At 43.4% G+C, this 23,678-nt stretch overlaps 1 protein-coding gene across 1 annotated transcript in view; it reads right to left on the bottom strand.

Moving 5' to 3' along the window:
- The window catches only part of DENND2C (DENN domain containing 2C), a 354,222-nt gene that overhangs the window by 198,683 nt on the left and 131,861 nt on the right, over positions 1-23,678 (bottom strand). The window contains exons 3-4 of the mRNA XM_078644389.1: positions 4,509-4,657; positions 805-917 (exon numbers count right to left, since the gene is read on the bottom strand). Coding sequence (XP_078500515.1) covers positions 805-917; positions 4,509-4,657 — 262 coding nt within the window. The remainder of the gene's footprint in view (positions 1-804; positions 918-4,508; positions 4,658-23,678) is intronic.

Below are 23,678 nucleotides of genomic sequence, written 5' to 3'. Positions count from 1 at the left end.
ACCTCTTAGCGCCCCTGCAGCTCCACTCTGACTATCACTGGCATCGCCCGCCCCCCATAGAGCAGAGCCTGTGTTTGCTGACACACTTTAAAAACAATAAATACACATGTACACTGTCTGCAAGATCCGCGGGCCGCCTAGGAAGGCTTGCCGGGCCGCTGGCGGCCCGCGGGCTGTACTATGAGTACCCGTGCTCTATGGGATCAATGTAGGCAGTACACTCTGGGCCTAAGTAGAGGCTTGCTGCAGTTCTTGGGTCCACCATGCTCACTGCCCACATTGTTTTGTCATGCATAGTTTCACAGATTTGTGTGTCCCACAAGATAAACCGGGGCATTTATATTTTTGAGGACAGTAGCTACTTGTCTGGCCTACCCACACCCTAGCCTGGACACTAAAATCCTTAGCTGGAGTGTAAATCCCACATTCCCACATTTTTAAATTGTATTATCTTTAGAGCATTTGAGGACCCGGATGGTGGCCCAGTACATTAACGTTAAAAGGCGCGCAGACATCATAAGCATTTATATATTGTCACCTTTTCATTTTATTTTCAGTTAGTGTAATTAAAGGATGAATATTCTGATTGATTGGATTTGTGAACCAGCGTGGTGTCACAGTGTAGCTGTATTAATGCCATAGAATAACCCAGTTCAGGCTACAAAACGTTCACAGATTACTTACTACCAGTTACCAATATTAATGTCCTTTATTTACTTTTAAAAGCACATCACATTTACAAAGTTAGCCGAATCTAAAGTTAATATTTTCAAAGCGTTGTACTTTGTTTCACAATATTCTTACCTTTAGCGTCTTCATTGTATATCTTGGCGGCGGCAGCTTCCACGTTGAAGGAACCCTCCACAAAGGTAAAGGGGAATGTTTTATGTCTTCATAATGGTTCTCTTTAGGAGGATCTTGCATATTAATATTGGGAGAAAAATACAATGTTTATTAAACAAACTAAATAGAAACATCAAGCAAATAAGACAAATAAAAGGTAACCAAATATAATTATTTTTTTCACGTTGTTGGAGAATGCTATTCTCTCTGTCAGAAACAGTAATTTAACATGTAGTTCTATGGTTTTAGTTCTCAGGCGTTAACCAGGTATGTGTGCTATAGCTGTGGTTATAAAGTAACTATTTACTTTATATGTCTTCAGAAACAAAGAATTGTGTGTTAACTCAAACAAAAAACGAAATCAAACTCTATTCAGTGGATAAAAATGGAGCAACAAGACAGGCTGGTATTTGTGTCATGCCCTGGCCACAATGCTACAACCTCTTAATGTTTTTGTCTATGGTAGAAGAGCTAAATTTAAAAGTCACCTAACAAAATGCTAAATCATAGAATACACTAGAACATACCCATGCAGAATGAATGGATACAATTCACCAAAATGCCCAGGGTTTTGGAAGGGTCAACATGCACCATTTGACTACCAGTGACACCAAGGGTTGATTGAGTCTCTGTCTGACCTCTAGATCCTTAACAACCTTATATTTCATGTTGAAGAGCTAGCTAAAGGGCAAGTGGAAACTGTGGATTATAGGCAGTTTCTGTGAGCCCATGTTTTTTATGGTCTGTTCCAGCACTGCCTTACTGTCCCATGAGACAAGGGTGGCAACATGGGCTATCCAAGGGTAACAGATGCTAAGCTACTACACCTATCTAACCCACATTGTTGCACATGGAAAATATTTGATTTATATGGGGAGGAGCATATCTCCCTTGATTCCTAACTGTGGCTAAAACAAAACATGTAAAGTCTTTTGCCCAAATGATGTAAATTGGCACAGGCTACCTCGAGAGGATAGATGTTGAATTTCAGTTGTATGTGATCCATGAGAAAATCAAATTCGTCGAACATCATAGATGAATCCAATTTATCTGGAATGTCTCCTTGAAATGCTCATAAATAATGTCATTCACCAATTTTCAAACTACATTGAAAGAATACCTTTTATTAGGAGAGTATCTAACATGAGTTGCATTTAGGCCTTGCGGACAATTTTAGCTATCTGTTGTCAAAGACCTATCCACTTACATTAAATATATACATAGCGTAGGCTCTTGGACTACCCAGTGCTCTTGATTGTGTGGCTACCTTGTCTGTCTCATTTTATTGCTTCTTATATAATGGCTTTCCTCCATATTCGAACATTTCATTCTTCACTGTTTAGATTGTATGGCGTGCAGCCTTTCACTGCTGCATTCAGGGAACTAAATATTTATTTTTCTTTTGGCACTCCATCTGAGTGCATATGTTTTCTTGCTCTCTATCATGTGTGTTGCTTCCCCTCCTCAATCCCTGCTCCCGCTGCTCGACAGCAGCAACATCTGGCGGCCCTCATCTCACCTGCTTCTCAGTTGCTCCTTCACCCCGCCACATTCTTTAAAAATATATATATTAATAATAATAATAATAATCTTTTTGGATGAGCTGACCGCTTTTTGTTATTTTTACAAGAGTGTAGGTGATTTTTTTAAATTACCATTTCAAGATTGTCTTGGAAGGACATATGAAAGGAAACCCAAACTGGCCGTCATATGTGGAGCCACATGCACACATACAAATCACACATCATCCATTGGGGTCATGACATATACCTGCACATACATCACCACGTGTGCACATGTATACATCATTCAATTATTCTTTTTTTTGGGGGGGTGTTCCTGTTTAGCATCTGCAATAACCATGTTTTTCTGATGCTATCTGATTTACCTTGCTTCTATGATTGTTTTTCTGAAAGGATTACTTAGATCATCTTTTGGGTTCTTTTTAAACCACACTTAATTACCCAAGGCACCCTTCTCACTCATCATTTTTTCTTCTTTTTCTCTGGGAAGATCTTTGAAAATCCTACCCACTGCTATTTTTCCCCACTATTTTCACTTTTACCTCTATCTTCCCTTTTACTCCTCCATTCGGCTGTCATCATATTTTTCTTCTTCTTGTCTTTCTTATTCTATTACTCCTTAAAATTATTCCTCACTATGATCACCGGCCAACCTCTATTTTCCTTCAACTTCTATTTTTCCTCCACCCAATCTCTTCTACACCTGTCTGCCACTTTTGTTTGTTGTATTTAAAGCCGATCTCTTTGCACACACCTTGGGTTTTTCTCACTTCCATCTTATCCTGTCACCATATACCCCCTGCCCTATCCCATTTCCTTATCTGTACCTCTTTTGTTGATGTCTGTAATCCGTGCTCCATTGGCTTTTAGAGTCAGAGCATTAATAGAAAAGGACGACTGTGAGCCTACAATGTTTATTTTCTCTTTTTTTTATTGCATTCAATTTTTCTTAATAATAAATTAGTCGTGTAATTCTCTATTTTTAGAAATTTTTATAAATTCTGTAATATTGTAACCCCCATTAACATGGCAGTTATTGCTTAAGAGTTATAAATACCCCCAAACACAAGCAAATAGCAGTTATTTATATATTTTGGGGTATTACCTTTTCTGCTCAAAATGGAGACATAGGGCCCCATTAGGATGGCGGGCAGACTTGGTCCACCCGTCATCCTCACATTGAAAGGGACCGCCCGTCATAAGGGCAGTGGTCCCTTGGGGGCAATTAGGATGCACCCGCCACAGTGGCTGGCGCATGCCGTATTTTTAACATTCCGCACGCCGCAATGCAAAAAATACATGTTGTGCATTTCAAAGCATAACGTGACAGGCACCACTTTGTTCTTTGAAAACCAGGCGGGTACCATAGGCACCCCCCATGTGCACCCCCCACACCCCTGGATTCCATGGGGGCCCGCAGGGGGAACCCAAAGCAGACTCCGCATGCCATTCTGTGGCGGCATTGCCGCCACTGAATGGCATTCACAATAGCACATTCTAATATGGATGGCGGTGTCTGAAAGACACCGCCACCATATAGAACGCTTTTCCGCCAGGTCGACATGTCGACCGGGCGGAAAAGTGGCGGACGGTCTTTCATCCACCACGGACACCCCAGCCATTATAATACGGCGGGGGGTCATTCCGGCACGGATGGCTCGCCCCTGCCAGGCCGGCGGTGGCTACAGCGGGCCTGGCAGGGGCGATCCGCCCACCATCCTAATGGGGCCCATAGTGCATAGGATGGGGCTTAGGCATTCAAGGGTGTGAATGAGTGAAAATATACAAAAGCGAGATTATTGGTGAATGAGGTTGGCTCAGTAATTATGTGATTTTTGGTTGGATGAAGATGAGCAAAAGATATATAAGCTTAGGCAGTGGTGTGTTCAGTGAGCCCCTCAAACCCTCCCCCTCAATCCTGGTTATTTGCCGACTGCAAGGCTTAAGGTATATTCTTAGGAATTCTGGCACCTGAATAGGTATTTCAGTCCAAGGAAATAACCAATACTGTGAACAGACAAACACGAAGGTATCAGTGCCTAATGACTACAGTCATATAAAAAAGAATCTGATTATAAAACATAAATGCTGGAAAAATAGTAAATGAATTATTGAAGTGACTTTATACAATGCAATACATACACATAATGTCCTCATATATGTTGTCTTCAGATACAGTGTGATAAAGTGCTGATCTAGAAACTTTGTTTACATCTTCTGGGAGTGCTTGATGATTAGTTTGTGCCAGGTAGCACCGATAGGCCTGGACATCTTCAAACTCAAATGATTTCCTGAAAAAAATAATATATATAAGAATGAGGGAAAAGCATATTTAAACCATGCCTTCTAGCTGCAAAGGGGAACATTACAAATTGTACACAGCCTGCAGTTTTTCTGAAATGAGTAGTAAAGTTGCAGATCTCGGTAGTCCATACACAGCCGAAAAACAAATTTGTGACAGAAGAGAGCATATTTTAGGACACATGTTTCCCTGATAAAGTACTTTCGGCCGAGACTGACAGTGAAATAGAATTGTCCTTGACTTGAATTTTGGTATTTGCACGAAATATTTAAGGCAAGTCACAGATATTAGGTCTTAAGAATTTGTTAATTGTCCTACTATTTATAAAGGCATCTAACAAACTTTTTTGTTTCTGTTATCCATAATGCCAGTTGTCCGTGTGCACACTAACTCAAAAATTCACTGATAGAAGTGACCCAACCAAGAACAAATAATCATCATATCTGTGAAGGTAGTCTCTCATTACATGCCTTACAAATAAAGACAGTGCACCTCTTGTAGGAAAGGGCCTCTTTTAGGAATGGTCACCCCCACTTTTTGCCCGCTGATACTGATGCTTTTGATTGGAAGTACACTATGTTCCTGCTAAACAGCCCCAGTGCCAGGGTTCATTCCCTAGAAACTACACAAATGTTAATTGTAACCCAACTGGCAAGGGCTTTAGAACTCTAGTAGCCTCTAGTAAATGGTACTCTTGTACCCAGGGCATGAGTACTAAAGACTAAGGGCTGCAGTATATTATGCCACCAAAAGGGACCCACACTCAAACTGCAGACAGACTGCCATTGCAGGATGCGTGAAATGGTGCAACTCATTTAGAAAAGAAGACATTGCCTAATCCTTGTGTGCAATGCCCACATCCACTGCATGTACTACATGTAAGTCACCATTACAGCAGGCCTTGAGAGCCCTATGGCAGGGTGCATTATATTACATGTGAGGGCACGTCTGCATGGGCAGATATGCTCCTGTGAAGCCTAGTTCCATTGCTAGTCATTGCAAGTATTCAGGAAGGCATTTTGAGGACATGGACTAGGCTCTGGTCATTACGAGTTGCCCAGCTACGTGATGGCTTCACTAAAAGTACTGGTGTTCGGTATCAAACACCTTTTCATAATAAATCTGTACTGATGCCAGTATCAGCTTTATTAGGACATACACCCAGAGAGCACCTTAGATGTGCCCCCTGTAGCCCTACAAGTCTCCTAGTGTGCTGGCTTACTGGTATCTTCCAGACTGCTACCACAGACAGGTTTCTGGCCCCTTGCAAGGGAAAGCCCATGTTCTTGTAGACCAAGAACAATGCCTGCTCGGCAGAAGGTGTTCTCAGCTCCTCCAGCTGGATGGCTAGCAATTTAGCACATCAAGGCCAGAGGCTTCAAAACCCCTGCTGCCTTTGACATGCAAACCCAGCTTCTCCCCAGACCTGGGGAACACCACCCCTGGGACCAGACTGGTAGTAAAGTAGGCGGAAAATTAGTTATTTAGAAGGTGTGCTTCACCCATAGCCCAGCCACACCCCTAAGGTGGGCTACCTGAAGTGAACAGCCAGAGAATGGTTTCACCATCCTGTTTTTAGTGAAATAGGGGCTTCATGGTCAGGATTATGCCCACTCCTCACAGGAAGTGGTCACATAGGGAGTGTAGTCATTCTAGGGGTAGTTAGACCATTGGCTACTACTGCATGCTCTACAAAACGTCCCTAAATTGAGTATTTAAGGTTCCCCCTGACACCAGATTTGTATTACTGAGAACTGAAGAAGGACAGAGAAGAGACGACACCACGAGAACCAAGGATTTGCACAGAAACATTCGCCAAAACCTGCCTTGCTGCTTTCTCTTTAACAATTGCAAAGACCCCACATGTCCTGCAGCTGTGCATCTTCCCCAACACTTGAAGGACTGACCAGCACTTTGACAACAAGCGATTATCTCCCTTGGAGTGGAGGAGCCACCCCCTGCATCAGCAGTCACAACTGCATCTGTCCGGTTTACCATGTTGCTGTCCGTTGGACCCACCGAGGGAGCATTACTTCAGGAGGAGGTCTTCGTGGCTCTAGGACAACAGCCCTGACTCTCTGCCGAGTTTCAAGATGCTAGACTCTCTAGGAGTTACCCTGCACCAATACCCTGAGTACTGGGGCACTCGCACCAGCCAAAGCTTGTTTCTCTTCCAGTCCGTATAACACCACCTTGGAAGCCTTGTTGCACATCAGGGGACTGACGACTAGTCTGGCTCTGCTCTTTTGTTTTCCTTCCCTCTGCTGAGCTACTGTCAACCGTGAGAGCCTCAAACACCGGTGGCCAGCCAGCCAAGACCCTCTGCACCCGAGCTCCACAGCCAGGGCCCACGACTTCTGACTGCACCCCCTTGGCCTAGGGGTTCCCACGAATTGAGACCCCTTTGTGTTCACCTGGAGTTGCCCCAAAGTCAGTTCTTGCAGCCCTTGTGGCAAGTCCCATCAACTTCAACAGTGTAGCGCTGAGCCTACCATCCCAAAACCACCTCTGCACCCGTACACCCCCAGGGCAGGTAAACTGAAACTGATGGAGGGACTTTGGACCTTGACCCCCCTCCCCAGCACCTTAAGTTCCAAAGGGCACCTCTGAACACTGCTTGCAAGTACCTGTTTGTCATCTGGGTTTTTTTTCCGACAGCATAACATTGTAGTCTTCTAGGCTCATGCCTCAAAATAGATTTTTTTTAGTATTTTTCTTCTAAAATCAATACCTTTGCTTGTACCTAAGTTATTTTAAGGATCTTGGGGCCACATGTACGACCGCCAGATTTTGCGAGTTCCTAATTGGGACTTTTGCAACGTGCAATTAGGAAGTGGCAAAAAGCGATGTACAACAGTGTGTTTGACACTGTTTGCGATTCCTAGTGGGTCGCAAATGAACCAACCTCATCAATATTCATGAGGCAGGTCGCAATTTGTGACCCATTAGGAATGGCCAAAACCACAGGTATGGTGGCCTGCTAGTCAGCAGACCACCATATCTGTGATTGCTTTTTCAATAAAGCAACACTTAACAAAAATGCAGCCTGTTTTCCTTAAAGAAAAATGGGATGCATTTCAAAAAGAAAAATGAAACGTTTCAGTTAAATTTTTTAAGACCAATACCTGCTCTTAAAAAATATTTTTGCAACCATTCACAAAGGGGAAGGTGTCCTCCCCCCTTTCCATTTGCGACTGGACCCCAACCTACTTCAAGCACACAGTAAAATTTGAATGTTTTGCGACCTCATTTTGGTCGCAAAACATTCATACATCCCCATGTGACTCGATATTAGGAAGGGACGCCCTTGACACGCCCCTTTCTAATACCGACTCGCAAACCCTATTTTGCGAGTTGGTAATAGGCTACTGACTTGCAAAATAGGATTAGTACACGTCAAAAGGCTATTTAGTGGTCGCAAATGGCCCGATTCGCCGTTTGCGACCTCTAAAACCTTTTGCACATGTGGTCCATGGTGTCTGATTTCTTTAAAAAATCTACTGTATTTTTATAAATTGGTCTCGGATTTCATATTGAATGGGTGAACCATTTATTGATTGTGTGTGTGTGCAACAAATGCGTAACACTCTTCTCTGATAAGCCTATGCTGCTCGACTACACTACTACAAATAGAGCACTCAGGATTCTTAAAGGAAGTCCTGTAAACCAATAAGGGTTGTCTGAATGTTTTGCATGGTGTGCCCTTACATTGGCATCACTACATAAAAAGTCAGCTTCCTACACCTCTTTAAAACCATTGATTTATGGGAACTACCAGCCAGCTGTACGAGTCCTTTTGTGGTTGCAAACCCTCTGATTTGCATAATCACGGGCTCTGTGACTGCAAAAGTTTTTTTATATGAATTTACCCATTTTGTGGGTCTTAAAAGCCTTTCTGACTAGTAAAATGAGTTTTCAATCCATTCCAATTTGCAGTTAGGATGGGTCATGAAATGGACATCTTCTCTTAATTGCAACTCGCAACGGTATGTATCAATGGTTTGCAACTGCAAACTATCATTCAGTTACTGTTACAGTTACTGACACCTCAAAAGATTCGAGTAACTGATTCGCAAAGGGGAAGATGTCCTTCTAGAACACCTTCCCCTTTATACATCGTGTCAGCAGGCTTTGGGGAAGCAGGCCTACACCCCGATGTTTCCTCACACAAGGTTTATTATTATTTATTTTTTAAAACAACACATGTTCCATTAATGAACACAGGCTACTTTAAAACAAAGTTGGGAGTGCAAGCACAAGGATGGTGGTCTGCTGTTCCTTACATATAGTGACCTACCAAATAATAATAATTAGGCAGGTTATTCTGCAACCTCCTGCAAAGGGACATTTGGCTATGTGGTGTTTTAACACATCGTTCTCATCACAAAATAAAAGACTGAATACAACATGTTTGTGCTCACTTTATGACCACTTTATGTGACTAGTCTTTTGATACATTTGGCCCTTAGATCTCAATGCATTTTCATTAAACATTAACTAAATAGTCTCACAGGTTTATTGAGTTGTATATACACAGGCAACATCCATCCACTATGCACACTGTGCACAGAAGACCCTTATGGGGGAAGCACAGAAACATGCATTCACATCAAGAATGGGTAAGGCTTTTTATTTGGTGCAGGCAGATAATGCTAATTTCTTGAATGAAAGTGCAAACTTACACCCAGGTTAGACGCAGAAACATTCAAAAGTCTTTGAAATTGTTTTGTACTTCCAATTGCCACTATGCAGAAGCACTTTCGCAACCGCAATTGTATACAGAGAACGTTTGTGCATAAAAGAATGCATTGTACTTGTGCAAAGGCATTATTTTCCTTTTCTACCCATGATAATTTAAAGGCATTATTTTCCACTTCTGCCCTTGACAATGTAAATCACTGATATTTTGAATGGGAGCCCCTTCAAAGATCATAGGCCCTGGGAATAGGGGTATGGGTAACTCTATGCTGGAGTTCAGAAGGTGCATGAGCAATAAACATGCATTTGTGTTTGTTTTTTTACATCATATTTGCTGCCTGTTCAAAGACAAAGTTTAAATGTCAGGCTATGCCTTCTGACAAATCCCTGCTTATTTGGAAACTGGTGTTTACTTTTATTTCTCTGACGGCAAAGTGAGAGGATTAGGTAAAAGTGACAGAGTTGACAATCTTGCTGGGGTACTGGAAGTGAAAAGAAGGGTTGTAGGAAGTCACTTTTTTCTAATAGAGAACTTTACACATGATTCAAAATATATCAGCAATTAGGATAGCACAAATGAAGCTAATTTTTTCTAATTCTGAAGTCTGATGGAAACAAAGATCTTAATAGGAACAAACCAAAACACTTTACTTGGTGCAAATGATAAATATTTGCTGAAACTCGATTTCCACACATCATCTTTTGTGAATGATATAGTTTTACTAATAAAACTTCATGTCTCTTCACATTTAGTGACCATTTCAACAGAAAATGTGCTTTCTATAAATTACAGTGTACTACCTCATAAGTGATCCAAAATGTATCGGCTACATTATCACTCTCCTGCTGAATGGATTGAGTGCTGGGATGTAAGGCAGTGTGCTCCCACCCTACTTTTGTTTGAAAAGACTCTCTTTCTCTTAAGCTACTGAGCTCAGGAGCTTGTGTTGATGCACCTGTACCATGTGAGTGGTACAGAAACATGAGAAAACTTAGCGCAGCATTCCCAGCATCCCCAAAATGACTTGTTGCTCACTACTGATGAAGGTATGAATCCAGAAACAAGTGTCAGAAGTTACACAGCACAAACTGCACCAATAAGAGCGAAAAATAAAAGACTGCTACTGAAGTAAGTGTTATAATGCACTGCATTTATCGGTGCAGAGACAGAATATCGAGTAAAAAATATCGAATTGCACAAATATCATGTAAAAAAAATCGTGGGTCAGGAATATCAACAGACAAATTCTCGTGGTCAACAATATCGATTTTAGGTAAGTAATATCGATTTACAAAATATCTAAGGGACCCTTTAGGATGTAGGGTGATCCGCCCTAAATCCTACCCTGCCCGCCACCCATTTCCCCCGACCGCCACCCATTTCCCCCGCCATGTTAGTATGGCGGGGGACCGCGATGGACGAGACGACCGTCTGCCGCTTTTCCGCCCATCGACAAGTCGACCGGGTGGAAAAGGGTTTCAAATGGTGGCGGTCTCTGCTAGACACTGCCATACATATCATCATGCAGGCGGGAGGGAGCCTTTCAATGCCGCCACGGAAAGACATGTGGATTTTGAGGTTGGGGGCCCGTTGCGGGCCCCCAGGATGTTAGGGGGGTCAGGGGGGCACATGGGGGGTACCTATGGTACCCCCCTACATGTGCATGCACAACATGGCAGGCTCCACACTGGGCCTGCCACGTTGTGCAGGCACATGCACGACATGCATTTTTGGCATTGCTGCGGGCAGTGCTAAAAGCACAGCCCACCGCAATGTTAAAAATGCAGGATGCGCCCGCCAGTGTGGCGGGCCCATCCTAATGTCATCCACGGGACCCCCACACATATGGCGGGCGGTCCCTTTTAGCTGGCGGGCAGACAAAGTCCGCCTGCCATCCTAATGATGCTCTAAGTGTTTAATATCGTATGCAAAAATATAGTTGTTAATAATATAATTTTTTTTATTAATGTTATGTATTTTAGTATATATTTTATATGTGTTTGTAGTATGTTTTTTGTATAAGAATTGTTTGTATGTTTATTATATGTGTTAAAATTTTAGTAGTTATTAAAAAAAAAATATTTAATTTTGCATTTTTAGTTCCGTAGCGGGTTGTGGGCTTATAGGGGAACAGGGTGGGAAGTAATTTAATTACATAACATTTATTGATTATTTTAAGTAGTTATTTTTTTTATCTGAATTCTGCGTTTTAGTTCCGTAGCGAGTTGTGGGTTTATAGGGGAATAGGATGGGAAGTAATTTAATTATTTTACATTAAGTGAATCATTTTTATTTCTTAATATTTGTTTAATTGAGATGTTATAGTGTTAAATGTGTAAATTAAATTGGTATTAATTATTTAATAATTATTTAATTCTTTTTAATAAATTAGTTGCCAATTAATTGTGGTAATTGTGTAATACATTTTAGGTGTGTGTTGTGGTGTTTATAGGTGAAAATGGTGGGAAGTAATTTATTTTTAATTGATTAATTAATAATTAGTTAATTAATTTTAATTAATGAACTTGTAATTAATGATGATAATTGTGTAATTAATTTTAGGTGTGTGTTGTGGCGTTTATAGTTGTAAATGTGGGAAGGGTGGGAAGTAATTTATTTTTTATTGATGAATTATTAACTAGTTGGTAATCAATTATAATTAATTAATTAGTATTTAATTATGTTCTTGCGTAATTAAATTTAGGTGTGTGTTGTGGATATTATAGTGTTAAAGAATGTGTACTCAATGAACGTTTATTATTTTCTTTAGTAATATTTTTTTTAAAATCTTTATTAATGTTAATTATGGAAATAAATTGAAATAAGATTGTCTTTTTTATTGTTGTGGTGTTATAGGGTAGGAAATAAAATAAATACATTTATATTTTAAATAATTTGTTTAATATTTGCTCATTTTAAATAAATATTGGTTATAAATGTATTTATTAATTTATTTTATATAATAGTTGTACCTTTTTGTTGCATGTGATTAATATTATAATATGTGTTCTTTTTATATGTTTAAAAGAAAATGTTTATTTATTTTTAAGATTGAAGATTTCAATTGTTTAAATTTTATTAGTACTTTTTGTTTCTCTGCTATCCAACACTTTCCCTACTGTTGCACTCACTGAAGCGGGAATAGTAATTTGTACCACTCTGCTATCAAGCAATTTCCCTACTGTTGCACTCATTAGAGTGGGAATAGTACTTTTTACCCCTCTGCTATCCAGCACTTTACCTACTGTTGCACTCACTGGAGTTGGAATAGTAAATGTAATTCTTCTGCTATCCAACATTTACCCTACTTTTGCACTCACTGGAATGGGAATAGTGAATTTTACCCCTCCGCTATCCAACACTTTCACTACTGTTGCACTCTTTGGAGTGGGAATAGTAATTTTTACCCCTCCGCTATCCAACACTTTACCTACTGTTGTATTTACTGGAGTTGGAATAGTAAATTTAATTATTCCGCTATCCAAAAAATTCCCTGCTGTTGTATTTATTCTATAGCAAAATGTAAATTTTAATTCATTTTTAATAGATTAATGTTTTAATTAATTATAGAATGGTTTTTCGAAATCTTCATTTATTAATATATGTATTAATTTAATTTTTACATAAGTTAAAAGTTTAAAAATTAAATAAAGATTACGTTAATACATAATTTTAAAGTAAATATATGTATATGTATAAATTATTATGTTTGTGTGTTTATATTTTTTAATTGTTTCTTTTTTATATTTAGTTAAAATATATATTACTTTTAATTAATTTCGGTAAAGATAATTTTAATATTTTATATATTTAATATACATTATTTTATTTTATTTATATTTTTAAATCGATATTTTGTACATCTATATTTTTAACTTTGATATTTTTGATTCAATATTTTTGTACTTACCTGTTTAAGTATAGGGAGTCGATATTTTTTGTATTCTATATTTTGTCATCGATATTTTTGTTATCTATATTTTTGCTATCGATATTTTTTCAGTGAACCCATTTATCATTATGCATTGGGGCAAATTGAGTACTGGGATTTGAGGCAGTGTGCTCCCACCCTCTGTCTGTTTAAATGGGAATGGCATATATGCCACACTTGTTTTTGTGAGATGCTTAGATTTATCACCCCCCTATACTTTAGTAATTTGCACCACCACATATCAGTGACACCATCCCCCCTCTTGTTCCAGCACCATTGTCAAAGATCCTCCATGGGCTCAAGTAGTAATGAACACCAATGGCATCAACAGCAACATGTAGCAGATGCATCAAGTGTCCAAGGCAGAATTACCTCCTTTCCTGCTGAATACAAGCAGTCCCTCGCTCCGCTGATTACGAGCGGCTGGCTTGTTTTTGACTTTTTAATCGCCTCCCAACCCGCCCTGCTGACTCCGCCCCCACCCTCGTCATCCGCCTACTTAGGCTTCTCCTCCCTTTGCTTCAGTGTTGCGTGGAGCCCGGTGGCAGAGGGCTAGCGCGAGACTGCTAGCGCATTTATTTTTAAATTACCTCCTTTCCTGATGAATACAAGCAGTCCCTCGCTCCGCTGATTACGAGCGGCTGGCTTGTTTTTGACTTTTAAATCGCCTCCCAACCCGCCCTGCTGACTCCGCCCCCACCCTCGTCATCCGCCTACTTAGGCTTCTCCTCCCTTTGCTTCAGTGTTGCGTGGAGCCCGGTGGCAGAGGCCTAGCGCGAGACTGCTAGCGCATTTATTTTTAAATTACCTCCTTTCCTGCTGAATACAAGCAGTCCCTCGCTCCGCTGATTACGAGCGGCTGGCTTGTTTTTGACTTTTAAATCGCCTCCCAACCCGCCCTGCTGACTCCGCCCCCACCCTCGTCATCCGCCTACTTAGGCTTCTCCTCCCTTTGCTTCAGTGTTGCGTGGAGCCCGGTGGCAGAGGGCTAGCGCAAGACTGCTAGCGCATTTATTTTTAAATTACCTCCTTTCCTGCTGAATACAAGCAGTCCCTCGCTCCGCTGATTACGAGCGGCTGGCTTGTTTTTGACTTTTAAATCGCCTCCCAACCCGCCCTGCTGACTCCGCCCCCACCCTCGTCATCCGCCTACTTAGGCTTCTCCTCCCTTTGCTTCAGTGTTGCGTGGAGCCCGGTGGCAGAGGGCTAGCGCGAGACTGCTAGCGCATTTATTTTTAAATTACCTCCTTTCCTGCTGAATACAAGCAGTCCCTCGCTCCGCTGATTACGAGCGGCTGGCTTGTTTTTGACTTTTAAATCGCCTCCCAACCCGCCCTGCTGACTCCGCCCCCACCCTCGTCATCCGCCTACTTAGGCTTCTCCTCCCTTTGCTTCAGTGTTGCGTGGAGCCCGGTGGCAGAGGGCAGCGCGAGACTGCTAGCGCATTTATTTTTAAATTACCTCCTTTCCTGCTGAATACAAGCAGTCCCTCGCTCCGCTGATTACGAGCGGTTGGCTTGTTTTTGACTTTTAAATCGCCTCCCAACCCGCCCTGCTGACTCCGCCCCCACCCTCGTCATCCGCCTACTTAAACGCTCCTAATGCGTCAGCGCAGCGGACGAGCGCAGCGGGCGCGCCGGCTGCGCGCCGGAGTTGCGCCAGAGTTAAGCCCGTCTGCGCCCGTCCGCGGCCGGCTGGGGCTAGGGGCATTGGACGCTGTCCGTTTAATCACATATTCCCCCTCCCAGCTCTGCTCTTACTGGGTTCATGGGGACATCGACCCCCTTACAGCAGCCCGCCTAAAGCATCTAGGTGTGTCCTCTTCCTTTTCTCGATCAGCCCCTGAGAGAGCAGTCTCTCCAGCTTTACCTCCCTACACGACCCTGTCTGCCCCCTCATCACCTCTGGTTCCTCCTGACCCGCTATTCAGCACCTCTGCTACGCTTCTAAATACCAGATCTGCGGTCACTCACCAGTATGAACTTTTCGACTATATCGATTCTTATGATCCAGACCTTTTATTTTTAACCGAAACCTGGTTCAAGGATGACTCCCTACCTAATGTGTTAGCCGCCTTACCATCTACCCACTCGGTTATCCGAGCGGATCGCTCTGACGGCAGGCGGGGAGGAGGAGTGGCTTTAATCGCTCGCACTAATTTTAATTTTCAGATTCTCCCTTCCCCTCCTATTCCTGACATAGATTACCTTTTAGCCCGCTCGATTTCACATCAGGCCCTTTTCACTTTTGTCTTAATTTACTGTCCCCCCCAGCTTACCCCTTCTTTCCTTCCCAGTATTCAGACTCTCTTGGCCACCCTGGTGATTAATAATTCATCAGTATTGGTCCTGGGGGATTTCAACTTTTGGCCCAATGATCCTGCTGAGAGCCTTCAATCTAGGGAGTTTACCAACTTCATGACTAGTTTAAACTTTTCACATCTTGTTCACAGCCCGACTCACTCGCATGGCCACGTACTAGACCAAATCTGGGCACTAAACATCCCGTCCACACCTCCTATAATAGTCCCTTGTTCCTGGTCGGATCACTTCACCATTACTTTTTCCCTTGCCTTAGCCCCTTTGACCAAACCCCAACGTCCCAAGAACATCTGGGTCAGGAAATGGGGAAAAACTGACATGCCTTTCCTTTGCTCTACTCTGGCTAAAACCTGCCCCGAGCTATCTGGCCTTACAGCCAATTCCCAGCTGTCCGCCATCGACAACTGGTTGACTTTGGCAGGCGACGAGTTTGCCCCTTTAAGGCGACTCACAGTCAGGCGAGCCCATGCAGCCAACCGTTGGTTCACCTTGTATCTAAAAGGTAAGAAACTGGCTGCACGGAGGGCCGAGCGAGCTTGGCGCAGAACTTACAGTCCCGAGCTTAAGGCAGTCTACCTGTCCGTACTACAAACTTATAAAAAGGGCATCCTCAATGCTAAAACAGAGTTCTATACGAGCAGAGTAATGGCAGCAGAGTCTCACTCTAAAGAAATATTCTCGACTGTCCATGAACTCGCATCATCTGGCAGAGCCACAGCGTCAATTCCTCCCTCCCAGCCCCTCTGCAACTCACTCAATGAGTTCTTTATCGACAAAGTTGTAAAAATTAAACTTAACATCCCCCTTCCCTCCCCTGCATTTACAAACCCCTCCCCTCCCCTCACGGTTTCCAAACTGTCTTCTTTTCCTTTGTTGACCACTGATACTCTCTCACCGTTGTTGGACCGAGTCAAATCAGGATCTCCCCTGGATTTCGCTCCAGCCCATATTCTTAGGGAAATTTATCTAAACTGTCCTATCCCGTCCCTGACCCTTCTTAATGATTCACTCACTAACGGCACCGTTCCCAGCCTATATAAATCAGCGGTTGTCGTCCCAATTCTAAAAAAATCCGGCGCCGACTCATCTTCCCCTTCCAATTATCGTCCTATTTCCCTTCTGCCCTACCTAGCTAAAGTTCTTGAGACTCACGTCACGACTACCCTGAGTGCCCACGTCGAGGCAAATCATTGCCTCTCCTCCTGCCAAGCTGGGTTCAGGCCCTTGCACTCCACGGAGAAGGTGGTAATCTCGGTGATGGACAGGCTGCGGGAGGGTATTGATACCAACGTACCACAAGCCCTGATACTTCTGGATCTGTCCGCCGTTTTTGACACGGTGGATCATTCCATCCTCCTCAGCCGTGTCAGGGCGGCGGGCATAGAGGGCTTGGCCCTCTCGTGGCTTGAGTCCTTCCTGGAGGGGAGAACTCAAGCGGTCCATCTGGCCGGCTTCGCCGCGGCCTCCCGCAAGGTGGAGTGCGGGGTTCCTCAGGGATCGTCACTCTCCCCCCTTTTGTTTAATCTATACATTTACCCCCTCATTTTTATGTTACAGCAGCTGGAGGTCACGGTGTTTAATTATGCCGATGACCTCCAGCTAATCTTTAACCTTTCCCACTCCCCTTCATCTGCCCAGAACGTCCAGTCAGTCATGACATTCATCCAAGATTGGATGAACTGCAACCACCTCAAACTCAATCTAGACAAGACCGAGTTAGTCTTGACCGGAGGTGGTTGCAGTCCATGGTCCCCTTCTTTCTGGCCCCCTTCACTTGGTGTCCCTCCACTCCCTGTTTCTAAAGTTAAAACCCTTGGGATTTTCTTGGATTCACAACTTTCTATCCATTCACACATTGGTTCGGTCGTCTCTTCTTGCTTCTTCTCCCTAAGAATAATTAGGAAAGTCTCCCGCTTTTTTTCCCTCCCGGCTCTGAAAATCATTGTCATGGCCATGGTATTGTCCCGCATTGATTATGGCAATGCTATATACAATGGGGCCCCAGCTTACGCGATCCATCGTCTGCAGCTGGTGCAGAATCAGGCTGCCCGCCTGATTCATGGCCTCCCTAAATATCATCGGGCCAGTCCGCTACTTAAAGCTCTACACTGGCTGCCGGTGCGAGAGCGTGCCCTCTTCAAACTTGGCTGCCTCACCTTTCAGGCTAGGTCAGGCACTGCCCCTGAATTTATATGCTCTGCCATTGTGCCCTACCTTCCTGGCAGAGAACTACGCTCCTCTCACTCGGCCCTCCTAGTCACTCCCCGTTTTAAAAAACAGAGGGCAGGTGGAGCGAAGTTCGCTGTCCTGGCCCCAGCATTCTGGAATTCTCTCCCTGTTGCCCTTCGCACAACGCCCTCTTATACTCAGTTTCGGAGGGAACTCAAAACCCTCTTATTTGCGCAAGCTTACCCTGTCTAACTCCCTCCAACTGCTGCCGTCCATTGCAACTTAATAGCGCCATGAAACCGCTGGGTGAAAGCGCGCTGTATAAATGTTTTTAAATTCAATTCAATTCAGAATTAAGCATCAATGGCCCAGCCAGTAATAGACATCAATAGCTCCAGGAAGTAACTATCATGCTCTGCGGACCATGCTCATTAATACGTATAGGACAAGCGAGGAAATGTGCTCATCTGAACTTCCTGGGTGCACAAGTCTTTCACAGCAGAAATGGTCAGCAGTACATGCAGAGTGAGGGTACCACTTGGTTTGAGGCTCCACATATTTAGAACATTGTTTTAAATATTGTTTTTATTGGCATTTCAGTAAAATACAAATGGTAGATATCTCAATGTATTTCACTACCATACAAATTGCTATCATGCAATGATCAAGTGAAAGTCACATTGATAATAAATGGGTATAACATGGTAAACCTACAGTCTGAAGCTGTATATGGATGAACGTAAATGCCTGACAGTTCAGTTAGGTCAGCTACAACTGTAACACTTATGATACAGTTACAAGAAGAGGGTATTTCTCAGAGTGCAGAGAACTGTGTCCGTTATCAATGTAAGTAACTAAAAAGTCAACAATGAATAAAACAATTCCCTGATGGCTAATTAGCAGTAGAGTCAGGCAGGGGCGGCTCTAGGCTCATGGCGGCCCTGGGCAGGGAGCGTAGGTAGGGGACCCTGGAAGAGGGGGTCCGGGCGGAGAGGAGCGCGGAGGCCAGTGAAGAGGGGGGGGGGGATCAGGGTGTTTGGAAGTGGAACAGACCCGGAGGCCGCCAAATCCCCACCAGGGGCCGCCACGTAAATATGTATCCATCCTCAGAGGATTATTATATTAGGGATATATATTGGCGTGGCGGCCCCTGGGGTTTGGTGGCCCTGTGCAGGTGCACAGCTTGCACATGCCTCAGGCCGCCCCTGAGTCAGGTCTTCTATGTTAATATATAGAATTAAGCTCAGTTCCTGGGATAAGTGCAGCTGTTAATTCGATCCAGCTTTTACTGGTGGGGTCCGCAGGCACTCATTTTTGGGGACCTGCACATTATTTTCCTCATCACTAATTGACCATGAGCAAAAGAAAGAAAAAAATACAAATAGTACAGACTGTTAAAGAAAATGATGAAACAAACATTTGCAATGCAATAGGTCTCCCATTTGTAAAGTTAGAGCTATTGGTGTTATAAATGACACCTTTTTTTATTGATGTAGCTTAATTTGCAGGGGAGTGCTTCTTTAAAGAAGAAAAAGTGTACTCTAAAGTATGGAAGAGTATGTGTAAGCAGGAAGCGCCGAGGGAGTGAAATCGTATGTAGGACAGTTGTGGAAAAGAAGGGAAGTGACATGGCGAATTAGTGGGGGAAATACAAATAGAAAAATGAACGAGTTTAAGCTATTGCCATTGTAAATGACAATATCTTTTATTTATGTTTTCTAAACCAAAACCAAAATAAAAGGCATAGACATTTACAATGCCAATAGCTCAACCTCGCATAACCGTGAGACCTATTGCATTGCAAGTGCTTGTTTACTCCAGCAATAGGTAAAGCCTAACCTTGATTACATACCATTTCCCATCTCTTTGGTCTTGTTGGGGTAAAGGAACAGGATGGCTTAAAAAACGTGGACCACAATAAACCCCTAATAGAAACTTGATTTATCAACAGCAAATCTCATCACCCGACGAAGGATGAAACTTGGAGGCTGTATGTCAGGGTCCCAAAGTAAGTAACACTTCGAATGCAAACTTAAGGGCAACCTTCATGTGGTTCAGAAAAGGCCTGAACACTCATCTGATCTAACCCCCTTTTACCTGAACACCCCAGCGAATACAAAAGTGAACGCACACTAGCGCTGTGTCTTAGCTGGAGAGTTGTCCGATGCATGGCTGAGTCCCTTTGAGGGCAAGTCGATAATTCTGCACATCGCCACTTGCAAATATCTGATTGAGCTTTTATTTTGGAGAGATCTGCAAAGATTCCCAATTACAGAAACAATTAAAAGACAGAGTCAGGAGATGAGCGGGGGGAGGGGGTCTCTTTTTCGCAGGTAAACCCAGTATAGCTATGTTTTGTGATCTTTTGCAAGACAAGGGGCTACAGACCCCACCATCAATGCAGAGATGGGAGACCTGGTGAGAGCATAATATGATAGAAGAGATTACCCCTCTGCTAACAACCAACGCGTACAAGTGACACCTGCAGGAGACCAATCAAGCACGACCCTGGTGCCGGAAGACAATGCTTCCATGCAGGATGAACCCGCCCACCTCGGTAGAAGGCAAGGCCCTCTAACCCACACCTCCTAGTAAATGACAACTCGCTGCTGCCTGCTGCTTGCACCCAAAGCACACAAGACTGGACTGACCGCAAAGGGGAGTGTAGAGTAAACGTAGGCATCCTTTTCACCCGACTCTCCCACCCTCCCCCCCACCCCAATTCCCCGAAAAACACTTTCGAGGTAAAGAAGTAGCTTTAGAAATAAAGGAAAATCAAAGGTCGACGACTGGAAACATTTCACCTTTAGTAAGGCGCCCTATTAACACAATAAACGGAGATTGTTTTAAAGGTGAAAAAAGTAATAACATTGTGAACCAGGTGTGGTAAAATCCTGAGGTCTAAAACTACACCGGGAAAAATCACAAGATTGCGTTTTACTGTCACACATTCTGAGTGGCCTGATAAAAAGCGCCTAAACAACACTGGGGAGCCCAAAGCACTCTACCGCACCTTACTCTGCGCATTTCTGGTAGGTCTGTTCAGAATTTTAACAAGATGGGCCAGGAAAGACACAACCCCACTGAATTGTTGTGGGACGCAGAGGTGAGAATAAGACTTTAAATTGCTCAGTTGTGGTTGAAAAGAGACCACCTTTGTCACAAAGCTGCACAAAATGTCGCAAAATACATTTCACACGGGTATGCTTTACCGCTTGTTTAAAAACGTTATTTATATTTCAGTCAGTCCTCGTGTACTTTATGATATATATATATATATATATATATATATATATATATATATATATATATATGTATATATATATATCTCATCTCGCAAATCTTAGTATGTCGTTGAGCTTTCACAAATAAACGCACCACGAGTTTCGAGAAACTATATATATATATATATATATATATATATATAGATATATATAGATATATATATATATGTATATATATAAAATGAAGATGCGAAATGTACATAAAATGTATAAAGCAGCTACATAGCGATCTTGAATGAAAGGTAGGGCAAAAGAGAGTGCAAACAAGTGGACCCCGGGAATCGCCGTACCTCTGGGGCCAGACTCCCCTGGGTGCCCCGCCCCGTGGCGTCACGGAGGAGCTTCCGATAGTTGTGGTCCCGAACACTCCCTACCTCGAGAGCCAGCATGGCGGCTCCAGGAGCGAGGCCTTTTAGCTGTGTGCCGCGGCCACGGGGTTGGTGCAATCCTCCTGGCACCCCCGCCCGGCACCCCCGCCCCTCGTTACTGCCAAACAATGCTGGCTGTAGACCTTCTCCGCCCGCTCCTGCAGGGGGGTGTGGGGGAGCGGTGAGGGGGCGTGGGACAGAAGTAACAAACTCCAAGGTGGGAAAGAGCAGTAAATAAACATACGCCAACACAGTCGTGAGTTAACAACCATTCTAGAAAGACCCGTTTTGCAGAACGTGGGAATACCAACCCCCTCCCCCTGAAGGAGCTCGCTCACTGCAGAGAATTCACCACCTTGACCAGCTATAGTAACAGTTTTAAAAACAAAGTTTCCACTTCCCATCCAATCTCATCCATACCCCGTAAGTGGTGGCGTAACGCAAACAAGCAGGGAATCGAAACCAGTGGTGCGCGCGCACCACAGAGGAGCGGGGGCAAGCGAGCGCAGCAGTAAAGCGAAAGCGCTGATTATGAACACATGTTTATAATTAAAAGCAGATGCCGCTGCTGCGTGTAACAGACACCAATGCGACTTGGGCGGAGCAAAGGTGGGATATGCGCCCGCCTTTGCCCAATTGGGTGCTGTATTTTTTTTTAAAACGCACGCAATAGCCAATTGCAGCCGACAAAAACAAAAGCACACGCAGGAGCGTGTGGTCAGCTTTCTGAAGCCCCAACATGTGCTCTCGCGCTGCTCGAGCAGGGCTGCGCACTGCAATGCAATGCTAGGCGCGAGACCTAAAAACTGGCACAAAGGGAGAAAGAAGGCACAAACAAGAGTGAGATATCAGGGCAGCAGTATCTGGTAATGAATTAAAGGGGCCTGAGGAGAATTCAGCGCTAATCAGCCTTGGTATTCACTGTGCCGATTATTAATAGTACCACTGGAGCAGAGCTTTTGGCATCGGCCCTCATTCTTTTATAAATTAAGCACTGGATAAGTGTAATGGTTGTGAACAGATGGTAGGGTAATTTGGTTGGTATATGGACGTATCGAGGGGGATCCATGGACATTACTGTGGGATCCACATTGAGGCAATACTTATTTACAATTGCATTCAGGGTCCGGGCCAACTTGGCAATTGCGCAGTAAAGGTGAGCTGATAGAGGTGGTGTCACCTGTGTCACAGGGAGGCATTAAGTAATCATTTCTGATCCCAGATAGGGCTGCACGCAATTTGACCAATTTTCTGACAATGGTGAATTTACAAAAATCACTGGTCTCCTCACTGTGCAATGCCACACTTTCATAAGATGTTAATAATTTGACATGTGCCTCCCATTGTTTAATGTTAGGGCTTGTAGAGGATTTCCAATGCAAGGTGATGGCACACTTTCCCAATATTATTAACAGGCCAACATACTAAGGGGGTCATTATGATGGCGGAAGGACTGCCACTGCCTCATTTCCATGCACCAAGTGGCAGGCACCGCATAGTGCAGGAAAAATGCTGTGCACGCACTTTTCACATTGCGTGCGGTGCTGCAGCCAGCAGCACCGCCCCAATGTGAAAAGCCTCCTAATCGCAGTGGTGGGACCGCCACATGTCAGTAATCAGCCCCAAAGTGCTTGTTTGACCTTGCTCAGGTGATGTGCAAGAGCCAAAGGCAGACCTCTGGAGTATTGTAGTACTCTCTTCAAGTTACTATCTTTATAGCATCTTAAATCCTGTGCCAGAACTGAATTACAATGGGGTAACCCCACATCATATGGTAAAGATACGCTTCCACATCACAGCAGCAGGGGCAGCAAGCTGTTGCACCAGTTTGTAGTTTGCTAAGCTGGTGGGAGGGGGATCTGGAAGTTCTGTACGATTGATAACATTGTATTTATCTCAATTTCGTCTCTAAGATCGTGGTCTAAATCTCTCTCCTAGCAAAATTTAGGGGTGCTGAATAAACACAGCAGTGATTTATATAACTTTTGAAAACCATGCCCATGCAGAAAAGATTTTGCATGTAGCTGTGCAGTTGTGGCTCCATGTTTATGATGAGCCCCAAATAGCATGCAAACGAGCCTGAGCGTTCTATAAGTCAGGAACAAGTCAGGAGGAGATCAGGTCTTTATAGTCATGTTTCAAAGGGTACCAATGCTCCATTCTCAAAGAGGTCACCCACCGTTTTAAGTCCAGTATGTTCCTATTAAATCGCCATCACACTTCCCTTCATAGGCAGTT

Source organism: Lissotriton helveticus, chromosome 5_1, assembly GCF_964261635.1.
Source record: "Lissotriton helveticus chromosome 5_1, aLisHel1.1, whole genome shotgun sequence".
NCBI lineage: Eukaryota > Metazoa > Chordata > Amphibia > Caudata > Salamandridae > Lissotriton > Lissotriton helveticus.
Note: the sequence above shows the minus strand (reverse complement) of the source record. Positions and strands in the feature narration are given on the sequence as shown.